Source organism: Lutra lutra, chromosome 8 (genome assembly GCF_902655055.1).
Source record: "Lutra lutra chromosome 8, mLutLut1.2, whole genome shotgun sequence".
NCBI lineage: Eukaryota > Metazoa > Chordata > Mammalia > Carnivora > Mustelidae > Lutra > Lutra lutra.
This window is the reverse complement of record NC_062285.1, coordinates 51,678,121-51,698,275: the sequence shown is the minus strand read 5'-3', so window position 1 is coordinate 51,698,275 and position 20,155 is coordinate 51,678,121. Positions and strand designations below refer to the sequence as shown.

At 44.1% G+C, this 20,155-nt stretch overlaps 1 protein-coding gene across 1 annotated transcript; it reads left to right on the top strand.

The window, feature by feature from the left end:
* Positions 1 to 1,195: 1,195 nt before the first annotated feature.
* On the top strand, positions 1,196 to 19,255 carry RAB5B (RAB5B, member RAS oncogene family). Its single transcript, XM_047740706.1, is given in 7 exon segments — positions 1,196 to 1,325; positions 14,590 to 14,852; positions 15,950 to 16,101; positions 16,366 to 16,488; positions 17,046 to 17,139; positions 17,478 to 17,507; positions 17,510 to 19,255. Coding segments are annotated over 6 exon segments (645 nt in total). The 5' UTR covers positions 1,196 to 1,325; positions 14,590 to 14,689; the 3' UTR covers positions 17,593 to 19,255.
* The last annotated feature ends 900 nt before the right edge of the window (positions 19,256 to 20,155 follow it).

The following is a 20,155-nucleotide window of genomic DNA, read 5'->3' as shown; positions in this document are numbered from 1 at the left end:
TATCACTTTCCTCCTTTAATTACATATTTATTTACCAAAAGAATGATGTGAGAGAGAGAATATGAATGTGTATATGTGATAGCTGGTTTCAGAGCTCCCCTTTCACTAATCTCTCTGTGCAGGGCTACCCACCTCACCCTGTTTGGCCTCTTTTATGCAATTGAGATAGTGCTGAAAGTGGGCAAAATGGGAATTGTTGCCCCATTTTATTGCTGGGGAAACAGAAACCTACTTCACTTTCCCCACAAACCTGAATCATCCCCTGAAAACACACACACACACACACACACACACCACATACATATACATACAAGGTGGCAATTCCAGAATTTTAGAGACTTAGGAGGGCCTTAGGAGCAGCAACGCGGTTGGTAGTGGGCTCCATGGGAATTCGCCTGAACACTGAATTTCCCGGTAGCTCGTCGTTTTTCTTTTTTGTTGTACATCACAGTTTTCTAAAGATACTTTACTCACATTTACATACGACTCAGAATATATCAGTTGTCTGTATGAAAATTATTATGGAGGGTGCTAAAGTCTCCCCAAGCTACCACTTACTGGAGTTGCCTCCGTCTCAAACCCCACCGAAAAACATCTCAGACCGCCGGCACTGACCACCCCAAAAACTGCTGTCCTCTGAGGCCCCATAAAAAGGAAGCCGCATCGACGAGGGTGCCACTTAAATTTCCAGGCTCTGGGTCCTTAGGTGAGATGTTTCTTTTTTACGCCGCCAATTTGTCATAGAGGGCGGGGCGCCAGGGTCAGCCCCCGCCAAATCCGGGGGGGAGGGCGAAGGTCGGCAGCGGCCTTCCTAAGGCTACTTTCAACCCCGCCTTGCCTGCCATTCAAGTTCCGAATCTTCCCAGTACTGGTTAAAGCTTCACTTGGGACCCGCCTCCAATCACTCACCTGATTAGATGTTTATGAGTCAAAAGGCGGGGTCATGAGGTTGTCGAGATATTATTGGTTGACATGTACGCCTGTCACCAGTGCACCGCCCCCGTCTCAGAAAGCTCGCTCTTTAATGGCTCCTCACCTCGTCCATCTTCAGAGTTTCCCTCTCTATATTGGTCTGGGGTCCCGCCTATCCAGTCCCTCGCTCGTACTCGTTGGTAACCGCGCCGGAAGAGGCCCGCCTTTCTCCAGAGGATTGGTGGGTTAGTGCACACATCGCCCACCCTTGATGGTAGGCGGGTAACCGTGCTATTGGCTGGGGCCCCCGCCCAGGACGAGGAGGAGGAGGAGGGGCAGGAGGGTTTGGTTGAGCTGCAGCTGTTTGTCTGTTCGACACAGGCTTCGGCCCGACGGGGGAGACGGAGCCCCAGGTACCGGGCTGATGGAGCCCACAAGGGCAGGGGCGGAGGAGCCCGGGAGAGGAGAGCAGCCTGGCAGAGAGCAGAGGCGGAATCTGGGCCTCAGCAAGGGGTCAGAGTGGCCCACTGGAGAGGGCAGCAGGGGGCCGGGCCCCGGCAGGCCCAATGGGGGCGCTGAGGAGGGGGTCGGGCGGGCTGGGAGCCAAAGTTGCTGAGGCCCAGGAGGTGGCAGGGCTGTGTTGGCGGGCCAGGGGCTGGCTCGGGAAGCCGCGGGCTGTGTGAGGGCAGGGGCAGGCCTCGTTGAGCAGCGCTGAAGAGGGAGGAGCTGGGGGAAAGGGACGAGGCCACGAGTGAGGTAAGGCCATTTGCCAGGAGGTGAGGAGGGGTCAAACCTGACGCCCGGGCTGCGAGGGTAGCCGGGGCTGGGGTTCTCGAAATGTCTAATTAGAAGGGCCTGAGAAGGCTTCCTAGTTGGGTAAGGGGCATTCTCTAAAGGGAAAGTGACAATTATAAAAATAACTAGGGTGCCCCTGAGTTGAGCCGGGAGCGATTTGGGTCCATTGAGTGAGAACGGAGGCAAAAGAGGAAAGCTTTACTAATCTAGAAGACTAGTTAGTTGGAGAAGTAGGGCCTGGTATCAGTTACGGGAGCTTCTGGGAATGCTCAAGGGTGGGCCAGAGGATCTGGGTCTTGGAGGACCCACTCTTTTGTTCTTTTAGTATTGAGATGTGGTAACCTGAAGTTTTGGGGTACTCCCGGGGTAGCTAATGAAGACAAAAGTTAAAAAAAAAATTTTTTTTCTGTGGCTGTTGAATATTCCAAACTCAGGCCCTGCACTTTCTTTCCCTTGGCGTGAAATGGTTTATGGTGCAGTCTCTCTGTTTCTTGTTACCAGCCTCAGCTGGGTTTGGGTGCAGTCCTGTGAAAGAGCTAAGAAGTTGGATTTGAGGGGTGTTTGTTTCTTTCTCACTTAATAATCTGGTCTATGGTGGATACTGTATCTCTGACCTAGAAGCAGGGGATCAGTGATTTTATTATCCACACTTGAAAGGGGATTAGAGATCCCCAGCCACGATGAGATCTTCTGACCACAGTTGGTGAAACTTTTGTGGAACTTAGACTTGGGTATTTCCCAGGCAGGTAATGGTTAGGTGGAACCAAGCCTGGAAATGAGAGGTGATATCACTGAGGAAGGGATTTGAGGAAGAGTTAGAAATTCCATTCTAGAAGGTTGGCATCACCCCCTGTTCTTTGTGTACTTCTTCAGAAGCCCAGGTTTCTGTGCTGTTAGGAAGTTGAATCAAATGCCTCCACAGTAAGGCATTTGAGGAAGGGGGTGAGTAGAGAAAAAGAAGATGGATGACTAAGGCATAGGAGTCCCCCCTCCCTCATATATTTTTAATGGTCTGCTGACCTCTTTAGTACCCCATAGATTGAAGCTTATTGGATTTTCCCTTATCATACTTCCTCCTTTTACCTTTTTATACAAACGTGTTTTGTAACTACATTTATTCTTAATTACAAAGGTAATATGTACATATTTTTAAATATTCAGGCTGTACAGAAGTGTAAAAAGTGTAAACCTTCCCACAGATTCCTCCCTCATTTCATCCAGAAAGGTCAAAGACTAGAGACAGATCAGACTAATCTCACTTTGCTTTAGGGGATGTGCTACCAAAGGCAATTCTGTTTTCATGTTCTCACCAAACTCTGGTCTCTCATTCTTTCCAATTTTCCCTTCTGGAATGATGCTCTGTTATTTATTGTACTCCTTTCACTGCTCATTTTGTCTTCCTTCTATCAAAATCAACAAGCAGAGAGGTATACTCTAGGTTATCCCTCACCTTCTTAAAACTTAACATGGAGTGCCTTCTGCCCCGACCTGTGCACTGTACATCCTAGGAAATGCCCAAATAGATGGCCAATACTTTTTTCTCTTTTATGGGCAGGAAAGGAAGATTAGGTAAATCATTTGTTTGGGAGAATTATTGGATCTCTGCTAACGTGAGGAATTTGAGACCTCTATCTTCTGGTTCATGGTCTCTGCATGTTCAGATTATATCACTGACCTTTCATTAACCTAAAAGATGAGGATGGTTCTCCTAAAGGGCCTCTGGATCTTTCTGTAGTGATGTGAGAAAACTCTCAAGTTTCTCTGGATTTGAAATTGTTTTCCTCTAAACCTCAGTACAGTTGGGACATTTCATTCTGCCACCTTAATTGAATTTGTCCTTACTGGCTTTAGAAGCCTCTAGTTTGCCCAGCCTTTGTACAGTGCCCTCAGAAACTTATGTACCTCAAGGAGTTTTTATTTTCCTTCTGCAAAGCCAGTCCCAGAGAAAATTGTGTGTGTGTGTGTGTGTGTGTGTGTGTGTGTGTGTTAATTGTCTCTATAGGTTTTGCCATTATTCTCTACATTCTTGTATACCTGTCCCTTTCTTCTTTACTTTTTTTTTTTGCTTTTCCGCCTTCCTTTTTTTTTTTTTTTTTTTTTTTTTTTTTTTAAAGTAGGCTCCATGCCCAGCAGGGTTGAACTCAATGACCTGAGATCAAGACCTGAGCTGAGAGCAAGAGTCAGATGCTTGGGCGCCTGGGTGGCTCAGTTGGTTAAGAGGCTGTCTTCGGCTCAGGTCATGATCCCAGGGTCCTGGGATCAAGTCCCGGCATCGGGCTCCCTGCTCTTCCGAGAACGTACTTCTCCCTCTCCCCCTGCCTGCCCTTCTGCCTACTTGTGCTCTTTATCTCTGTCAAATAAATAAATAAAATCTTTTTTAAAAAGAAAAAAAAAGATGCTTAATCCGATGAACTACCCAGGTGCCCCTCCACCTTCCTCTTAATCAAAGCCTGACTTCAAGAAACAGTCTTACGCAGATCTAGAGTTAAAAACTGTATTTGGAGAAGAGGGCTTTCTCATTATTCTTCAAGTCATACTTGACCTCAAGTCATACTTTGTAACTCTTAGTTTGCCCTGGAGTAAGGATTGCTTTTCTATAGTTTGCTTGTTTGTATGCATTGATACAAATTTGACTTCTGAGGAGACATAGGGTAGGAGAAGCAAGGGTTCTCCCTAGGACCCTTGGGAGGTAGGCTGCTCCCTAATCTTAAAGCATTTCAGATTGGAAACGAAAGTGTTAGAGAATAAACTTAAAATATGGAAATGTAACAGCCCTCTAGGAGGAAGAATAACTTAAAACCCTACACAGTATGCTCCCACTTCCCAAGAGTGTTGTAGGAAAGCTTTAGTCATTTGACAGTAACTGAGCTAAGTAAGGAGCCAACCAGGTGAACAAAGTGTTTGCAGATTTCTGGGCCAGATTGTGGCTGTGGTTTAGGGGCAGTGGGTACCTTTTCAGAATGTCCTCTAGCTCTCGTGGTTTTGGGTTTTCTTAACTTGAGTTTCTCAAGCTCAGGAATTAATAGAGATGATCACCCAAAGTTTTTCAACAATTAACATTAGCTGGAAACTCAGGGAACTTTGTTTTAAGCCACAGTTGCTTCAGTCTTAGGGTGGGAGGGCTGCATATGGGGTGTGATTAGGCCATCTGAGCATAATAACGGGTGACAGGAAAAGCAGTTAGCCCATGTGAGTTGCAACAGTACTTTGTGGGCTGGGTCCCAAGAGGGCCCTGCATCCAAGGGAGATCACAAAGAGGCCAGGGAGAGAATTGGTTTTCTGAGGACTATTAAAAACATTCCCAAATGGAACTGAGTAAGAAACTATCCAGATGACACAGGGGAGGAATAGATGAAGGAGGGAAGTAGGACTGCTTTAGCCTTAATTAATTTAGGGAACATTTAATGAACACCTACTAGGGACCAGACATTGTGCTGTGCTCTGGAGAGTCAAAATGACATAGAAAAAATAGTTACACTTCTTGAGAAGTTCATAGTTCAGCAGAACAGATACACACAATTAACTCATGTAATATAAGGGCTGTGATAAAAGTATCATCTTAATACTGTAGGACCCTAGAGGAAGCAGTGATGAATTCTGCTGGGGTGATAGGGTAATTATGCAATTTACAGAGAAGGGACATTTGAGCTTGGCCTTAAAAGATAAATTAGGAGTTTACTAGGCAGACAAAATAAGGAAGGGCATTCCTATCTTTTCTAGGTCAATAATAAAGAGCTTGTACTACCATGCTGATAAGAGACAAGCATGCTTTTTATCTCTTGGGGAAATATAAGGGAGAGAGTGGGGAGAAGTGGAAGGACTCTTTCATTTAAGACTGCAACTCATTAGTTCATCTTGAATCAACACAATAAAAGAGCTGAGCCAAGTAGTAGAACTCTTGGTTCAAGATTTTAGTGTTTTGGGGTCTAAACAAAGTTGAGAGTTGAAGGTATTTACTGGCTTTTGTCCTGTCTTCCCTAATCGGTAAAGCTTTTAGATTAGTCCCAAGGACCACAGACTCCTGTAAAAATTAGCACTCTTTCCCTATCATCTTCCATTAAATTATTTCCATTTCAACTATCCTGGCAGGGTTGGTCAAGACCTTCTAGAGAGGCATAGTGTGAGTTCTTCTGTTAGAAGAATATGGAACTGGATTCTGGTTCTCAGGGAAGGCCTACCTTTTTTTAATCCCAAAGGAAGTACTTACCTAAACTGAATAGAGGCAGAAACTAACCAGTCTAAACTCCTGTTCCTGTCCTGGCATCCTCCTCCAGAGCTCAGTTCAGAGTTAGCATCTCCTGCTTCCTTAAAAGGTATAGTGATACATTATTACTAGCAAGAGTACATGACTAGGAGTACTTGCTAAAAGATTTAGCTGTCTGTATGATAACACCTGGTAAGTTGATTAATGTTTTTTAAAAGGTTTTATTTATTTATTCATGAAAGACAGAGGCAGAGGGAGAAGCAGGCTCCCAGAGGAGCTGGGAGTCCAAAGTGGAACTCATGACCTGAGCCAAAGGCAGCTGTTTAACCGACTGAGCCACCCAGGTGCCCCAAGTTGATTAATATTATTTGTAATAGCTGTCTATGTGGTAATACTTGGCAAGTTGATTAATATATTTGCTTCAGTTTCCTTACCTGTAAAATACAGAGACTGGACTAGATCTCTAGACTGCCTCTTATCTGGGAAACTGACCTTATGGGGCTGACATTTGGGTGTGGGCTAGACTCCAGTGCCTATATATCTGGAAGTTAGTCTCTGTTAGTAGGTAATAGACTTCTAAAGTCTTCATAATGTGGTTGGCATAGAGACTCAAAGATGCCAAGTGGAAGGGGGCCTGAAGAATAGTTTTGCTCTAGCTGGGACCAGCAAGCTAAGAAACCTTTCCTGTTCATACTTTCCTGAGCTGCTTAGAGGTGCTGCCCACGATGAAGAACTTGCCCCTTCATCCTCCGCCTTGCCCCTCCCCGGTGGGCTGATGCCATTGTCAGCCCTCAATCAGGAGGATTCTCCCTTGTTAATGGTCATTGGATAAACCATTTTTGTGGAAATACACTTCTAAAGGAAGTTAAATCTGATTTTTTTTTTTTCTCTTACAAACTGAAAGCATTGAAGGGAAGAATAACTTCCTTGTCCTCCCTTTTTTTTTTTTGCCTCAGGTTTGAAGGTAATCATTTGGCCAGGTGGCTGTGGTTTTTTTTTTGTCTTTGAATGGATGCCTATTGTCAACTCTCACCAAAAAAAAAAAAAAAAAAAAAAAATCACTAGAAATCATTTGTGTTTTTTTGTTTTTTTTTTTTAGATTTTATTTACTTATTTGACAGAGAGAAAGTGAGAACAAGTAGGGGGAACAGCAGGCAGAAGGAGAGGAAGAAGCAGGCAGGGAGCATGATGAGGGTCTCTATCCCAGGACCCTGGAATCATGAACTGAGCCAAGGGCAGACACTTAACAGCTGAACCACCCAGGTGCCCCAAATCATTTGAATCTTATGTATATTTCACTTCTGTACCCCTGATCTTTGAGAGCCTGGCTATTGCATAAAAACATGATACCCTATATACACATTGGGATTAAAGATCAAGGCACAGTGATGGGCAGCCTATCAATTACTGTGAACAGGGAAGGTAAGACATTATTGAGGTGACACATGGGGTAGGAAGTAATTTTTTTCTAATAATTCCTAATCTGTGACAACCCAGGTTGCTTGGTAGCAAGAAAGTTTGCTGATTGTGTCTGGGCTCTGGCATAATTTACTGTCTGGAGGGGGGTGACGGATTTTGCAACGTGAATGTGGTCTGATTATTTCCTATCTCCACATTTCCCGTACTCCTCCTGTTTTCCCAGGCCTAGAGCTATGTGTCTGCCTATGAGAATTCAGTCCATGCTAACTCCCATGTTTTCTTATTGTAAAGTAGGAACATTGAGGCTTAGTGTTCTGCCCTTGGATCACGTGCTTTGAAATGGGTGAAAATATGAGCAAATATTGGGGTGCCTGGCTGGTTCAGTGGGTAGAGCATATGAGTCTCGATCTCTGGGATTGTGAGCTCAAGGCCCACCTTGGATGTAGAGCTTACTTTAAAAAAAAAAAAAGGGGGGGGGGAAAGTGAGCAATTAAGTCAAAGAATCCAGTTAATTTTCCTGTTGTGTCTTAGAGTATAGCATATATATGTCACCCAAAGGAAACTGATCAGTTTATCATCTGTAGTTTTCTTCCCCTCTCTGGGGTCATCTGTTTTCTAAAGTGTAGCATTATAATGGCCTATCTTTTGTTATGAAACGGTGTATAGGAAACTGCCACATAAATATGTTTTAAAAAAAATAATTCCTCGGGGCCCCTGGGTGGCTCAGTGGGTTAAGCCTCTGCCTTCGGCCTAGGTCATGATCTCAGGGTCTTGGGATCGAGCCCTCTCCTGAGCAGAGAGCCTGCTTCTCTCTCTCTCTTTCTCTCTCTCTGCCTATCTCTCTGCCTACTTGTGATCCCTCTGTCAAATAAATAAATAAAATCTTTAAAAATAATAGTAATAATTCCTCACAGATTCTGAGACACTCTAAGAGAAAAAATTTCCTAAATGTATTCAGAATTTTGGAATTGAATTCAGTTCTATTCTTTGCTATTTTTCTTACTCCCCTCCCTCCACAAAGATCCTTACAGATAAGGAAACAGAACGGCAAAGGGAGTAAGGAGCCTAAGATCACAGTGGCTTATAACTGGCAAAGCAGAGAATAAACTCAACCTTGCTTGATTCCAAAGCCTTCCCAACACCACACAGGACTGACTCTGTCTAGTTTGGCTTCCCATTTTCATAATTGCGTCATAACTTTAGTAGCAGAGTTGGAGAATCCTCTGACCCCTGGAGAGCTATATCAGCCCTCAGCTTAATTTCATCTAGAAATGCTGTAATAGTAACCATAGACTATACCCTACCCATAAACTAGACATTTCCCATCCTTATTAACCCATCCTTCATTGTCAGGCCTCTCCAAAGCAGTGTTTTTTAAACTTTTTTTTTTTTTTTACCATGCACTCATAATAAAACATTTCATATCATAATTCAGTGTGTACATAAAGTGAAACATTTTCACAAATGATTCTTATATTTGCAGTAGACTTGTTATTTTTTATTCTGTTTCTTCTTTTCTTTTTCCCCCAAATATGATCCACCAAGTGATTTCAAGGTCACTGTTGGTTTACAGTTCACAGTTTGGAGAATGAAAAGAGCTAAAGAACTGTGTGACTAGTGGTTAAGAACCTAATTAAGGGGTGCCTGAGTGGCTCAGTTAAGCTTCCCACTCTTGATTTCAGCTCAGGTTGTGATCTCGGCTTTGTAGATTGGGCCTGTGTTGGGAGTCTGCTTGAGATTCTCTCTCTCTCTCTCCCTGCCCCTCTCCTGCTCCCATGTGCGCACCCACGTGCTCTCTCTCTCAAATAAATAAATCTAAAGGAATAAATAAATAAAATAACCTATTTAACTGATTCTTGCAGTACTGATTCCCAGAATTTAGGATTTTGTGGGCCAACTAATTTATTTTTTGGTTTAAAGGTTTTATTTAGGGCACCTGGGTGGCTCAGTCCCTTGAGTGTCCTGCCTTTAGTTCAGGTTGTGATCTCAGGGTCCCTGGATCTGGTCTCACAGTTTGAGAATGAAAGCTAAAGAACTTTAAACTAGTGGTTAGGAACCTAATTAAGTGCGGGGGGGCACCTTGGTGGCTCATTTGGTTAAGCTTTCCACTCTTGATTTCAGCTCAGGTTATGATCTTGGCTTTGTAGGATCCAGCCTGTGTTGGGCTCCTCACTCAGTGGGGAGTCTGCTTCTTCCTCTGCCCCTATCCACTCTTGCTCATGCTCCCTCTCTCTCACAAATTTAAATAAATGAAATCTTTTAAAAAATAAAGATTTTATTCATTTATTTGAGAGATAGCGAGAGAGAGCAGGAGCAGTGGGGAGAGGGAGAGTAGGCTTCCCGCTCAATCCCAGAACCCCGGTATCATGACTTGAGCTGAAGGCAGACACTTAACTGACTGAGCCACCCAAGTGCCCTAATCTTTTTTAAAGATTTTTTTATTTATTTATTTGAGAGAGGGGTGGGGATAGAGAGAGAGAAAAAAACATGAGCGGGGGAGGGCTGAGCAGGGAGCCAGATACAGGCTCAGAACCTTGGGACCACACAACCTGAGCCAAAGGCAGAGGTTTAACCAACTGAGCTACCCAGGTGCCCATGGACCAGCTAATTTAAATTTGAGAGTTTTTGCTTTCCCATAATATATGGGTATTTAGAAAGCTTACTACTGCCTATCAACACCATTAATTTTTTAAAGCATTAAAAATTATTTAGAAAGCTTTAAATACATTTCATAAAAAATTAAAAATGCGGGACGCCTGGGTGGCTCAGTTTGGTTAAGCAGCTGCCTTCGGCTCAGTCATGATCCCAGCGTCCTGGGATCGAGTCCCACATCGGGCTCCTTGCTTGGCGGGGAGCCTGCTTCTCCCTCTGCCTCTGCCTGCCATCCTGTCTGCCTGTGCTCGCTCACTCTCCTCTCTCTGACAAATAAATAAAATCTTAAAAAAAAAAAAAAATTAAAAATGCTTATTTACTGTTTTAAAAAAAAAATTGTTTAGGGGCACCTTAGGTGGCTCGGTTAAGGGACTGCCTTCAGCTCAGGTCATGATCCTGGAGTCCCAGAATCAGGTCCCACATTGGGCTCCCTGCTCAGCTGGGAATCTGCTGCTCCCTCTGACCACCTCCACCCCCCTCCCCCAACTGCCAACCCATGCTCTTTCTCTCTCATTCTCTCTCTCCCTCTCTCAAATAAATAAAATCTTAAGGTAAATTAATAAGTTAATAAATTAAATAAAAATTGTGTAGAACGAAAAAAACTGAGTCCTTCACTTACTACCCTTCTCAGTCCCACTCTTCTCAGAGGTAACCACTGTTAACAGATGAGTATGGATCCTTCCATACTATTTTGGTTTTTGTTTTGTTTTGTTTTGTTTTGTTTAGAGATTTATTTATTTGACAGATAGAGATCACAAGTAGGCAGAGAGGCAGGCAGAAAGAGAGACAGGAGGAAGCAGACTCCCTGCTGAGCAGAGAGCCCAATGCGGGGCTCGATCCAGGACCCTGGAATCATGACCCGAGCTGAAGGCAGAGGCGTTAACCCACTGAGCCACCCAGGTGTCCCTCCATACTGTTTTCTATGCAGAATTTTGTTTTACAGAAATCGGAGCTAACAGGAGCTAACCATATGTTTTGTTCTACAATCTTTTTTTTTTTTTTTTTTTTAAGATTTATTTATTTATTTATTTGAGAGGGAGAGAATCTCAAGCAGGCTCCACACTGAGTTGGTAGCCCAACACAGGGCTCGATCCCACCACCCAAGATCACCAACCCAGCCAAAATCAAGAGTCAGGCACTTAACCAACTGAGCCATCCAGGTGCTGGCCTCTCTACATCTTTTTTAAAAAATAGATCTTAGAGATTTTTCCATATATGTATTTCCCTTTGAGAATTAATACTAAGTAAGTAAGAAGTTAGGGACGCCTGGGTGGCTCAGTCTGTTAAGCATTGGTCTTCAGCTCAGGTCATGATCCCAGGGTCCTGGGATGGAGTCCCACATCAGGCTCCTTGCTCAGCAGGGAGCCTGCTTCTCTCTCTACCTGGCTGCTCCCCCTGCTTGTGCTCTGTCTCTCTGACAAATAAATGAAGTCTTAAAAAAAAAAAAAGTAAGAAGTTAGAAATCTTATTATAAAGAATATTCTTTTTTTTTTTTTTTCATTTCTTCCCCAGACCACAGTAGTTGTTTTCTCTTTGTCCATCCCAGAGTCTGCTTGTTGATCTACCTTGTTGTTGCCAGAAATCTTAAGGAACTACTTTTTTTTTTTTTTAGATTTTATTTATTTGTCAGAGAGAGAGGGAGAGAGAGCAAGCACAGGCAGACAGAATGGCAGGCAGAGGCAGAGGGAGAGGCAGGGCTCCCGCTGAGCAGGAGCCCGATGCGGGACTCGATCCCAGGACGCTGGAATCATGACCTGAGCTGAAGGCAGCTGCTTAACCAACTGAGCCACCCAGGGCGTCCCAAAGAATATTCTTTTAAATTAGATAAATTTAGGGGCATCTGGGTGTCCAACACTTGATCTCAATTAGGTGTTGATCTCAGTGTCCTGGTTCAAAGCCCTGTGTTGGCTCCATGCTGGATGTGGAGCCTTTTTAAATTTTTTTTCTTGAATAAATTTAGCTTTTTATGAAAAATTTGCTATATTGTCTCTATTTTTTTATCATTTCATCAGAAATCACTGAAAACTTCAGAAAAAAGTCTGTGTATTTCTGGATTCTTAGGACTTACTGGCCTGAGGAATATAAAATACCTAGTAGAATCAGAGTAATTTCTTACATTCCTCTGTCTTAATCAAGTTTACTTTGGGACTTTTCTGAGGTCTTGCTTCTCTCTCATTCCCCTGTGTACTTCCTCTTTACACTTGTTTTTTTCTGTTTTTTCTCTACTTCTTATCAAGCCTGCTTTTTAGGAATATATTAGTTAAAATTAATATTGAGACATATTTTAGTATGTTAAGTTGATCTTTTCTGTTAATCAGGGCCACTAACTAACAATACTTATTTTTTTAACACTATGCTAAACACATCTTTTCCTTAATCTTCACTGCTACTCTATGAGGTAGGTATTTTTTCCGTTTTATAAAGGTGGAAGGCAAGGCTCTGAAATTTCTTGATGTCATTAATAATGATTAGTAGCTTAATATTCATTGAACTCTTGCCAAATACGTAAGTTATTTCTATTACTTAATTCTCACAACAGCCTTCTGAAGTAAGTGCTCATAAGGCTGTTATCCCATTTTACAGATGCAATGAATGCGCAAATAGATTTAGTAACTTTCCCAAAGCTTCACAACTAGTAAGCAGAACTGTAAAATAAATCCAGGGAACTGGACTTCACAGTCTTTGTTCCTCTGCACTGGCTCCTGTATGATTTTTCTGTTTTTCTGTCTTTACTGTCTTTCCTAGCTTTACTAGAATTGCAGATTGTTACTAGAATCAACCTTGGAGAAAGAAAAGATTAATTTGAACAAAGTATAACCCAAGCAAAGCTTAGGTTTTAGACAGAGGTTTTGTATGTGCTGATCATGCTCACTCCTTTGAATCTCATAGTTCCCTTCCCCTCAGAGTCAGAATGGTGAAATATATTCAGGTTCGGATGATTAGACTCTCAAAGTCTCAACCTCTCTCTGTCTCTTCCTCCACCACCAGCTTTCCAAGCCTCTTGAAAGGTAAAGAAGTTCAGTTTATTTTCATCAAATGTTTATTGGTTGAAAATTTACCCTTATGGGGCATCTGGGTGGCTCAGTTGGTTAGGCATCTGAGTCTTGATTTTGGCTCCGGTTGTGATTTCAGGGTCCTGGGATCAAGCCCCATGTCCACCTCTGCACTCAGCGCAGAGTCTGCTTAGGATTCTCTCTCCCTTTCCCTCTGCCCATCCAAACCCTGCCCCCCCTCCCAAAATAAATAAATATTTAAAAAAAAAGAAATAAAAAACTTATCCCTATATCATCCTCTGGAGACTCCTGTGTGTGTTTAGAAGGTACACCCTCTTTCGTTGCCTCTAATACGGAGGGCTGCAGCTGTTAGGCCCTTTTAATGTGGAGGGTTATCTAATCCCTAGGCACCAGGAAGACAGCTGCAAATTGAGAGTAGGTGAGGCCTACGGATTTTTCAATTTGATACATTCTCAGACTTGGAGAGGTAGCAGGAGCAAAGTGAAAGAGTTGGTGCTGAATGTGGTCTGTTGGATGTCTGTCTGCTGGCAAATGGACCCTGGTTAGAGTTTCAGAAATGTCAAGAGGATTACTGGATTGTATGAAGGATATGGAACCAGAAGGAACCCCTCTGCTCTTAGGGAGGGTGACTCATCCCACACCCCTAGAGTAAATCTTTCATTTTGAAAGCTAGAAAAAAGATGGGAGCTGGGGAGAAGGCCAATACCAGGATACTGGGGATCTAGGGCACACGGTGCATTTGGGGGGTGCCTGTGTAGCTCAGTTAAGCGTCTCACTCTTGATTTCAGCTCAGGTCATGACCTCAGGGTTGGGAGCTGGAGCCCTCCTCAGGCTCCATGCTGGGCTTGGAGCCTGCTTAAGATTCTCTCTCCTTCCTCCTCTGCCCCTCTCCCTCCTGAAAAAGGAAACAAGAAGTCTCAAAAGTTGATCGGTTTGCTGTTTTTTGAAGACCCGGGGTGAGCATCTGGCTCTTGGTTTTGGCTCAGTTCATGATCTCATGGGTCATGGGATCGACCCCTGTGTCCTGCTCCAGGTTCACTCCCCTCCTCCCACTTGTGTTCTTTCTCTCTCAAATAAATAAATCTTAAAAAAAGAAGAAGAAGAAGAAGAAGAAGAAGACCTGGTGGGGAATTAATGGGAAATAAATGTATTTCACACAGTTTTCAGTCTCTCCATATCACTTCCCTTGGCAAATGAGAATTATGTTGTATGGCAAACTCCACTTCAGATGCAATTGTTTTGTTTTTTAAGATTTTATTTATTTATTTGAGAGAGAGAGAGAATCTGAGCAGGGAGCCTGCCACAGGGTCTGATCCCAGCACCCTGGTATTGTGACCTGAGCCGAAGATAGATGTTTAACCGACTGAGACACCCAGGCACCCCTAGGTGCAATTCTTATTTTATTGCTCCCCATTATTACCACTGAGTGTCAGCTGCCTGGGACCCTCTCAGTGGGATAACCTTTTAATGGTGGGTGATTTTAATTGTTAAGTCCTCATAAGAGCAAAGAAATGAAGAAATTTACCTTTTTTCTAAAATTGATTGCAGCTGCAATGTCCTTAGTGTTTAATTTTACCCACTTTTTTCTTGCAGGACTGTTGAAGCCTGAAGTCCCCTCCCCTTTCCCCCTTCCCCCTTTGCCGCTTTGTGGCATCCCCCTCCCTCCACCCTTTCCCATTCTCATAATCTAGCCATGACTAGCAGAAGCACAGCCAGACCCAATGGGCAGCCCCAGGCCAGCAAAATATGCCAGTTCAAATTGGTCCTGCTGGGTGAATCTGCAGTAGGGAAGTCTAGCCTGGTATTACGTTTTGTCAAAGGGCAGTTCCATGAGTACCAAGAGAGCACCATTGGAGGTGAGTACCTCAGGGAAAGAAGAGGGTCAATGTTGAAGGGAGATGTAGGGACCTGACTATGGAGCTGGCCTTATTAGCTGCTTGGAATGGAAATCCTTTATAAAACAGAAAAAAAAAAACTGCCATAATGCCAAAAAGAAGGTATATGTTTGCCCCTTGCTTCCTAGAAAAAAAAATTAGGTTGATTGCACACCTAGAAAATCACTCATTTTCTAAATCTCAGTTTGTCGTCTTCCCACGTTTTTCTTAAGTCATTTGAAGTTCATTTGAGTGTCACCTTGAGCAGGGTTGGTTTGGAACAGTGATTCATAATAACAAATGTGTATCACAATCACTTGGAGAACATTTTCATCATGACATGCTTGGGCCCTACTCTAGATCTACTGATTAGTATTGGAAATAGAGTGAGGTTGGTGGAGGTATAGACATGTGTGTTGGGAAAAGCTCCTTAGATGATTCTGATAAACATACCTGGTAAAAGAGAGGCTGGAACTAAATACAAAAGATAAAAAGCATCTGCCTTTCCCATCTTTACTGCCTTCTACCTTCTCCTACCCCCAAAATAGGGCCCTAGTTCAGTAAAAGATCTTTTATGAGAACTCCCATGTTAACTCCTTCCCTGCTTTTACTAGTCACCTTGGAAATGTGTTCTTGGACCAGCAGAAGATTATATAAAAAAGTAAGAGCCAAATAATATTGATAACTATGGGATCTGCCATCAGGCTGTAAAGTCTTCTAACTAATTATTAATGTGACCTTTACCTGAAGCCTATTTTCTGTCATCATCTCTTATTCCTCTATTTTGGTTAAAAGCGAGATGACTGATATTAAGTGTCAGTTCTTCTCTCTAATCTTCATAGTTTGTGTGCCCTCATTCCTTAGGCAGAGAAACTTCTGGCAGGAAGGTCTTAGCCGAAGGCAGTCTTAATCCTGGTTCTAGGACCTGTACACAAAGAGGGGAATGTAAAACCTTTTCCTTAGCTCAATGACCTGGGTGGTGACTGGTCTTAGAGAATGGAGATATTGTGAAGGGGGCTGGGATTTGCCCATTGATCCTCCAACTTACAACTTCTTCCCCTCCATTCTCTCATCCGTAGCGGCCTTCCTCACCCAGTCTGTTTGTCTAGATGACACAACAGTCAAGTTTGAGATCTGGGACACAGCTGGGCAGGAACGATACCATAGCTTGGCCCCCATGTACTACAGAGGTGCCCAAGCTGCCATTGTGGTTTATGACATTACTAATCAGGTAAGTGTGCTGAGAAGATTCTCCTGCTTTTATTTATAGGAATTAAATTAGGTGGGGAAGAGAAAACCAGGTCTTAGCAAAATAAAAATATAAATTATACTTCCAAGAGCTGGTGAGACTGAGGTAATGGAAGTATCAGACACAAGTGGTTTCAGTGAGGGAAGGCTCTCTAGGAGAGGTGAGTTTTGAGACTGGGTTTTGAAGATGATGGGCCTGGATTGGCAGTCTTTCCAGCCAACCCTTCTCTTCCTCATGTTTTTCTAGGAAACCTTCGCCCGAGCAAAGACATGGGTAAAGGAACTACAGCGACAGGCCAGTCCTAGCATCGTTATTGCCCTGGCGGGGAACAAAGCTGACCTGGCCAATAAGCGCATGGTGGAGTATGAAGTAAGATGGCCTGGAGAATCCCTCTGTAACACGCTCCCTCTGTGCTTGGGACCTTTTTTCCATAAACCTGCCCTCTCTGAAAACCTCACCTGAGGACATTTATCATCTCATTTCCCAGTTCCACACCAAGTTAAATACAGCAACACTGTGACCCTAATGACAGCCAGGAGATTTTAGAGGAGACAGAAGAAAATTCCAGAGCAGAGGGGTAGGGAAGTGCCAGGTATGGGATACCAATGTGAAAACGGGAAAGAGGGAACAGTTGAATTTGAGGAAAGGGACTATTCAAGTGTCACAGCCTAAAAGCCCCCAACCAACTTACATTCTCCCTCATAATTAAGATTCCTGGCACCTGCTGGTTGGATTAAGCTGTCTAGACCACCAGTTATCCTTAAGGGAGTTGTCACCAAAATATGGGTCCAGGGCCAGCTGGCTCAGAGGGGCAGTTAAATTGAGGGAACCTAGGATATTGCCTAGCTCTGGTGCTACATGGGAGTGGAAAGGCAATATTTCTTCCTACCCTACATTCTGAGTACCGGTACACCCACCCCTTGCAGGAGGCCCAGGCGTATGCAGATGACAACAGCTTATTGTTTATGGAGACTTCAGCCAAGACAGCTATGAACGTGAATGATCTCTTCCTGGCAATAGGTAAGGTCAGAGCAGCCTGGGGTCTTCGTCTTTCTCCCTTGCCTCTAGACAGGATCACTAACCCAAGTCATAAAGGTAGAGGAGAGTATCTCCTCTTGTGAAAACTTTAGGTATAGAAATATCTTAACTTTCCATTATGACCTCAACCCTTTGGCTGCAGCTTTAGGCCTCCACCCCCACCTCCCATCTTCAACATAGTTTATAGGTGAACCTTACCCTCTTCAAAACATTCTTTTAATCTTCCATATTTCCCCCTTCCCCATCTCTCCCCCACCCGTAGTCCTTTGGAGGGATGACTAAATTCTACCATACTTTTTTCCTTCTCTTTTTATCTCTAGCTAAGAAGTTGCCAAAGAGTGAACCCCAGAATCTGGGGGTGCAGCAGGCCGAAGCCGGGGTGTGGATCTCCATGAACAGTCCCAGCAGAACAAGAGCCAGTGTTGTAGCAACTGAGGGGGTGGCTAGCAGCAAACAAGTCTGGAGCTAGCACGAGAGCTAAGAAATAACCTCCATCCCCACCCCTCAGCACACAGCCCCTACGGTAACAGCACACTGAGCCCTGGCTCCCAAGGGCTGCCTCCTGACAGCTCCGTCATGGCACTTTTTAACGCTTCAGCAACCAACACCAGGCAGCTGTTGCCACTGGCCGCCTACCCCTGCTCTGGGGCTTAGGGGTCAGAGCCCCCAGGACTTACCTTCCAAAACCAACTTTCTTCACTTTGTATTATAGGTGCAAGACAGTGACCTACTTATCTTTCCTCCTCCTCCTCCTCCTCATTTTTTCAGAAAACATTTTTTTGTCTTCTGCCCTTTCCCCTTCTGCTTTTGGTCAATCCCTGTTCTTGATCCCCTTTTCCTCCTCTCCCCAGGATGGAGAAGGTGATGAACCCAGGAACTGAGGAAGGAGATCTCCGGTTCAGTCACATCAAGGGCCCTGGGGGGAGAGTAAGGCTCAGAGCAGGAGGGAGTAAGGAAACAGTTCCTTTTTTGGGAGAAGGAGGTTGGAGTTTCTCATATGAAAACACTGCAGTCTCCACGAGTTGGCCTTGTGGAGGGTGTTTCTAGGTAGAGGTGAGAAATGGAAGGCAAGCTCTTGGGTACCAGATAGGAGTTGTGTTAGTTAACTGGGCAGAGGTGGAGGAGGTGGAGATGTAGTGTCACCTGTGGCTCTGGAACTGTTCCAAGGCCTAACTACCCCCTCACCCAGCCTCTTAGGTAGCTCCTCCCCCATAGTGGGGGAAACTCTGGACCCCAGAGTCCTCCAAAGAATCTTCACTGGTTGCCTGCATCTTTGGCTCTGCTGTGATCTAATTAGAGGAGGGACCAGTTTCTGATACCCATCCTCTGATTTATACATATGCATTTTTCCCCTCCTCTGGCCTTTAGATGGCCTCAGCCCCAGCCACTATATTCCCCTGCAGTTTGCACTTTAATTGGTGGTAGTTCAGTTGGGATACTTGTTTTATGGGGGTTTTGATTGATTTACCTGCCCTCTCACCTTTTAATTAAATGGAACCCAAGGTAGTATATATATGAGGTTTTGGGAGGGGCTGTAGAGAACAGGACCAGTGGCAGCTACTCAAGCCCAGTCTCCACTGCTTGCTTCCTCCAACTCTGATTCTTAACCTATATTCTTGCCAACCTCTCTCGAGTATAGGTTTGCCTTTCCTGGGGAATTAACTGAGCAACTGGAGAGTGGTCTCAGGATAGCCTAGGCCATGGTATGGGAGTAAAGAGGGGTCAGGCAAGAGGGAGGAGTTTTCTGTCCTTTCCCAAGGTTCATGTTCAACGATCCACCCATTACCATGTCTTTTCTACTTCCCTGTAAATAGGTATGATCTTTATTCCCACTGTACAGTCTGTTCTGTCCTCCACCTCCTATCAGGCCCTATATCTTTTTCCCTTTGTTAGTATGTTTGGTTTAGTCCCTCCATCCTTATCCTTATACCCACCCCCAGCCAGTGGTTTAATCCACATACCACTAGGGGCTAATACCACAGAGGCCTACTTGTGGCCCCCTCATACTGTAACACCTGTTCCTGTGGATAGGGAACAACTGGCACTGAAGGTCCATCACAGCTGTCTCACATCACCAGGGGACATGGGTCCTTTCTAAATCTCTAGCCACTCCTCACATCCCTCATCAGGTATTTTAGGATGTCTTTGGGAAGTCATCAAGGCAAGAGAGAACTCTAAACTCCTTGTTCCAGCCCAGAGTTTTGGGAAAATTGGGGGAAGTAAGATAGGAAAGGCCACAGTGACCTAGGATTGGAACCTTTCTACCCTTTGATTTGCAGACTGCGTTCTGTCCCAGAGCAGCTGAAAAATCCTTGGAGCTGAGACTCTGAAGGACCCAGCTTAGGTTCTTCCACTTAGGACTCATTTCCCTTCCTTTTCCAGGGGCAGCCTTAGTTCCCGTGGCCCTGAAACACACATTTTCCCTTTCCTTTCCCAGCACCTACCAGCTTCCCAAAGCACCCAGTGCATCTTTGTAAGTGGAAGAACTAGGATAGCTCTCTTAAATTCCTTAGAAATGAAGTTTTTTTGTTTTTTGTTTTTGTTTTTGTTTTTTTTCTCTCTGCATCTTTCCCCATGGAACAGGAGTGAAGTGTTTCATTGCTTTGGGGCTGGGAAACCATTTCTCCAGGCTTCTTCTCCCCTCCCCATCCCCCTATGGAACAGGATTGGCCTTAGCTTCTGGGCCTATCTGCTGTCTTCCTTCTATTTCCTACTAGCTCCTCTGCTTTCCTTTGAGCTCTCTTGGGCTTGGGGATCTTAGTTTTTATTTCCCAGCTCTTCATTTTTTTTTCTTCTGATCAGTTTTTTTTTGGGGGGGTGGGGTATCCTTTTCTTTTCTTCTAAGAAAGCATTTGCCTTTTTCCCCTTTTCTTCCTCTCCCAACATAACAATCGTGGTAACAGAATGCGACTGCTGATTTACCGATGTATTTAATGTAAGTAAAAAAGGAAAAAAAAAAAGAAAAGAAAAGTGTATTAGAGTGTTGCTTCTTTTTTTC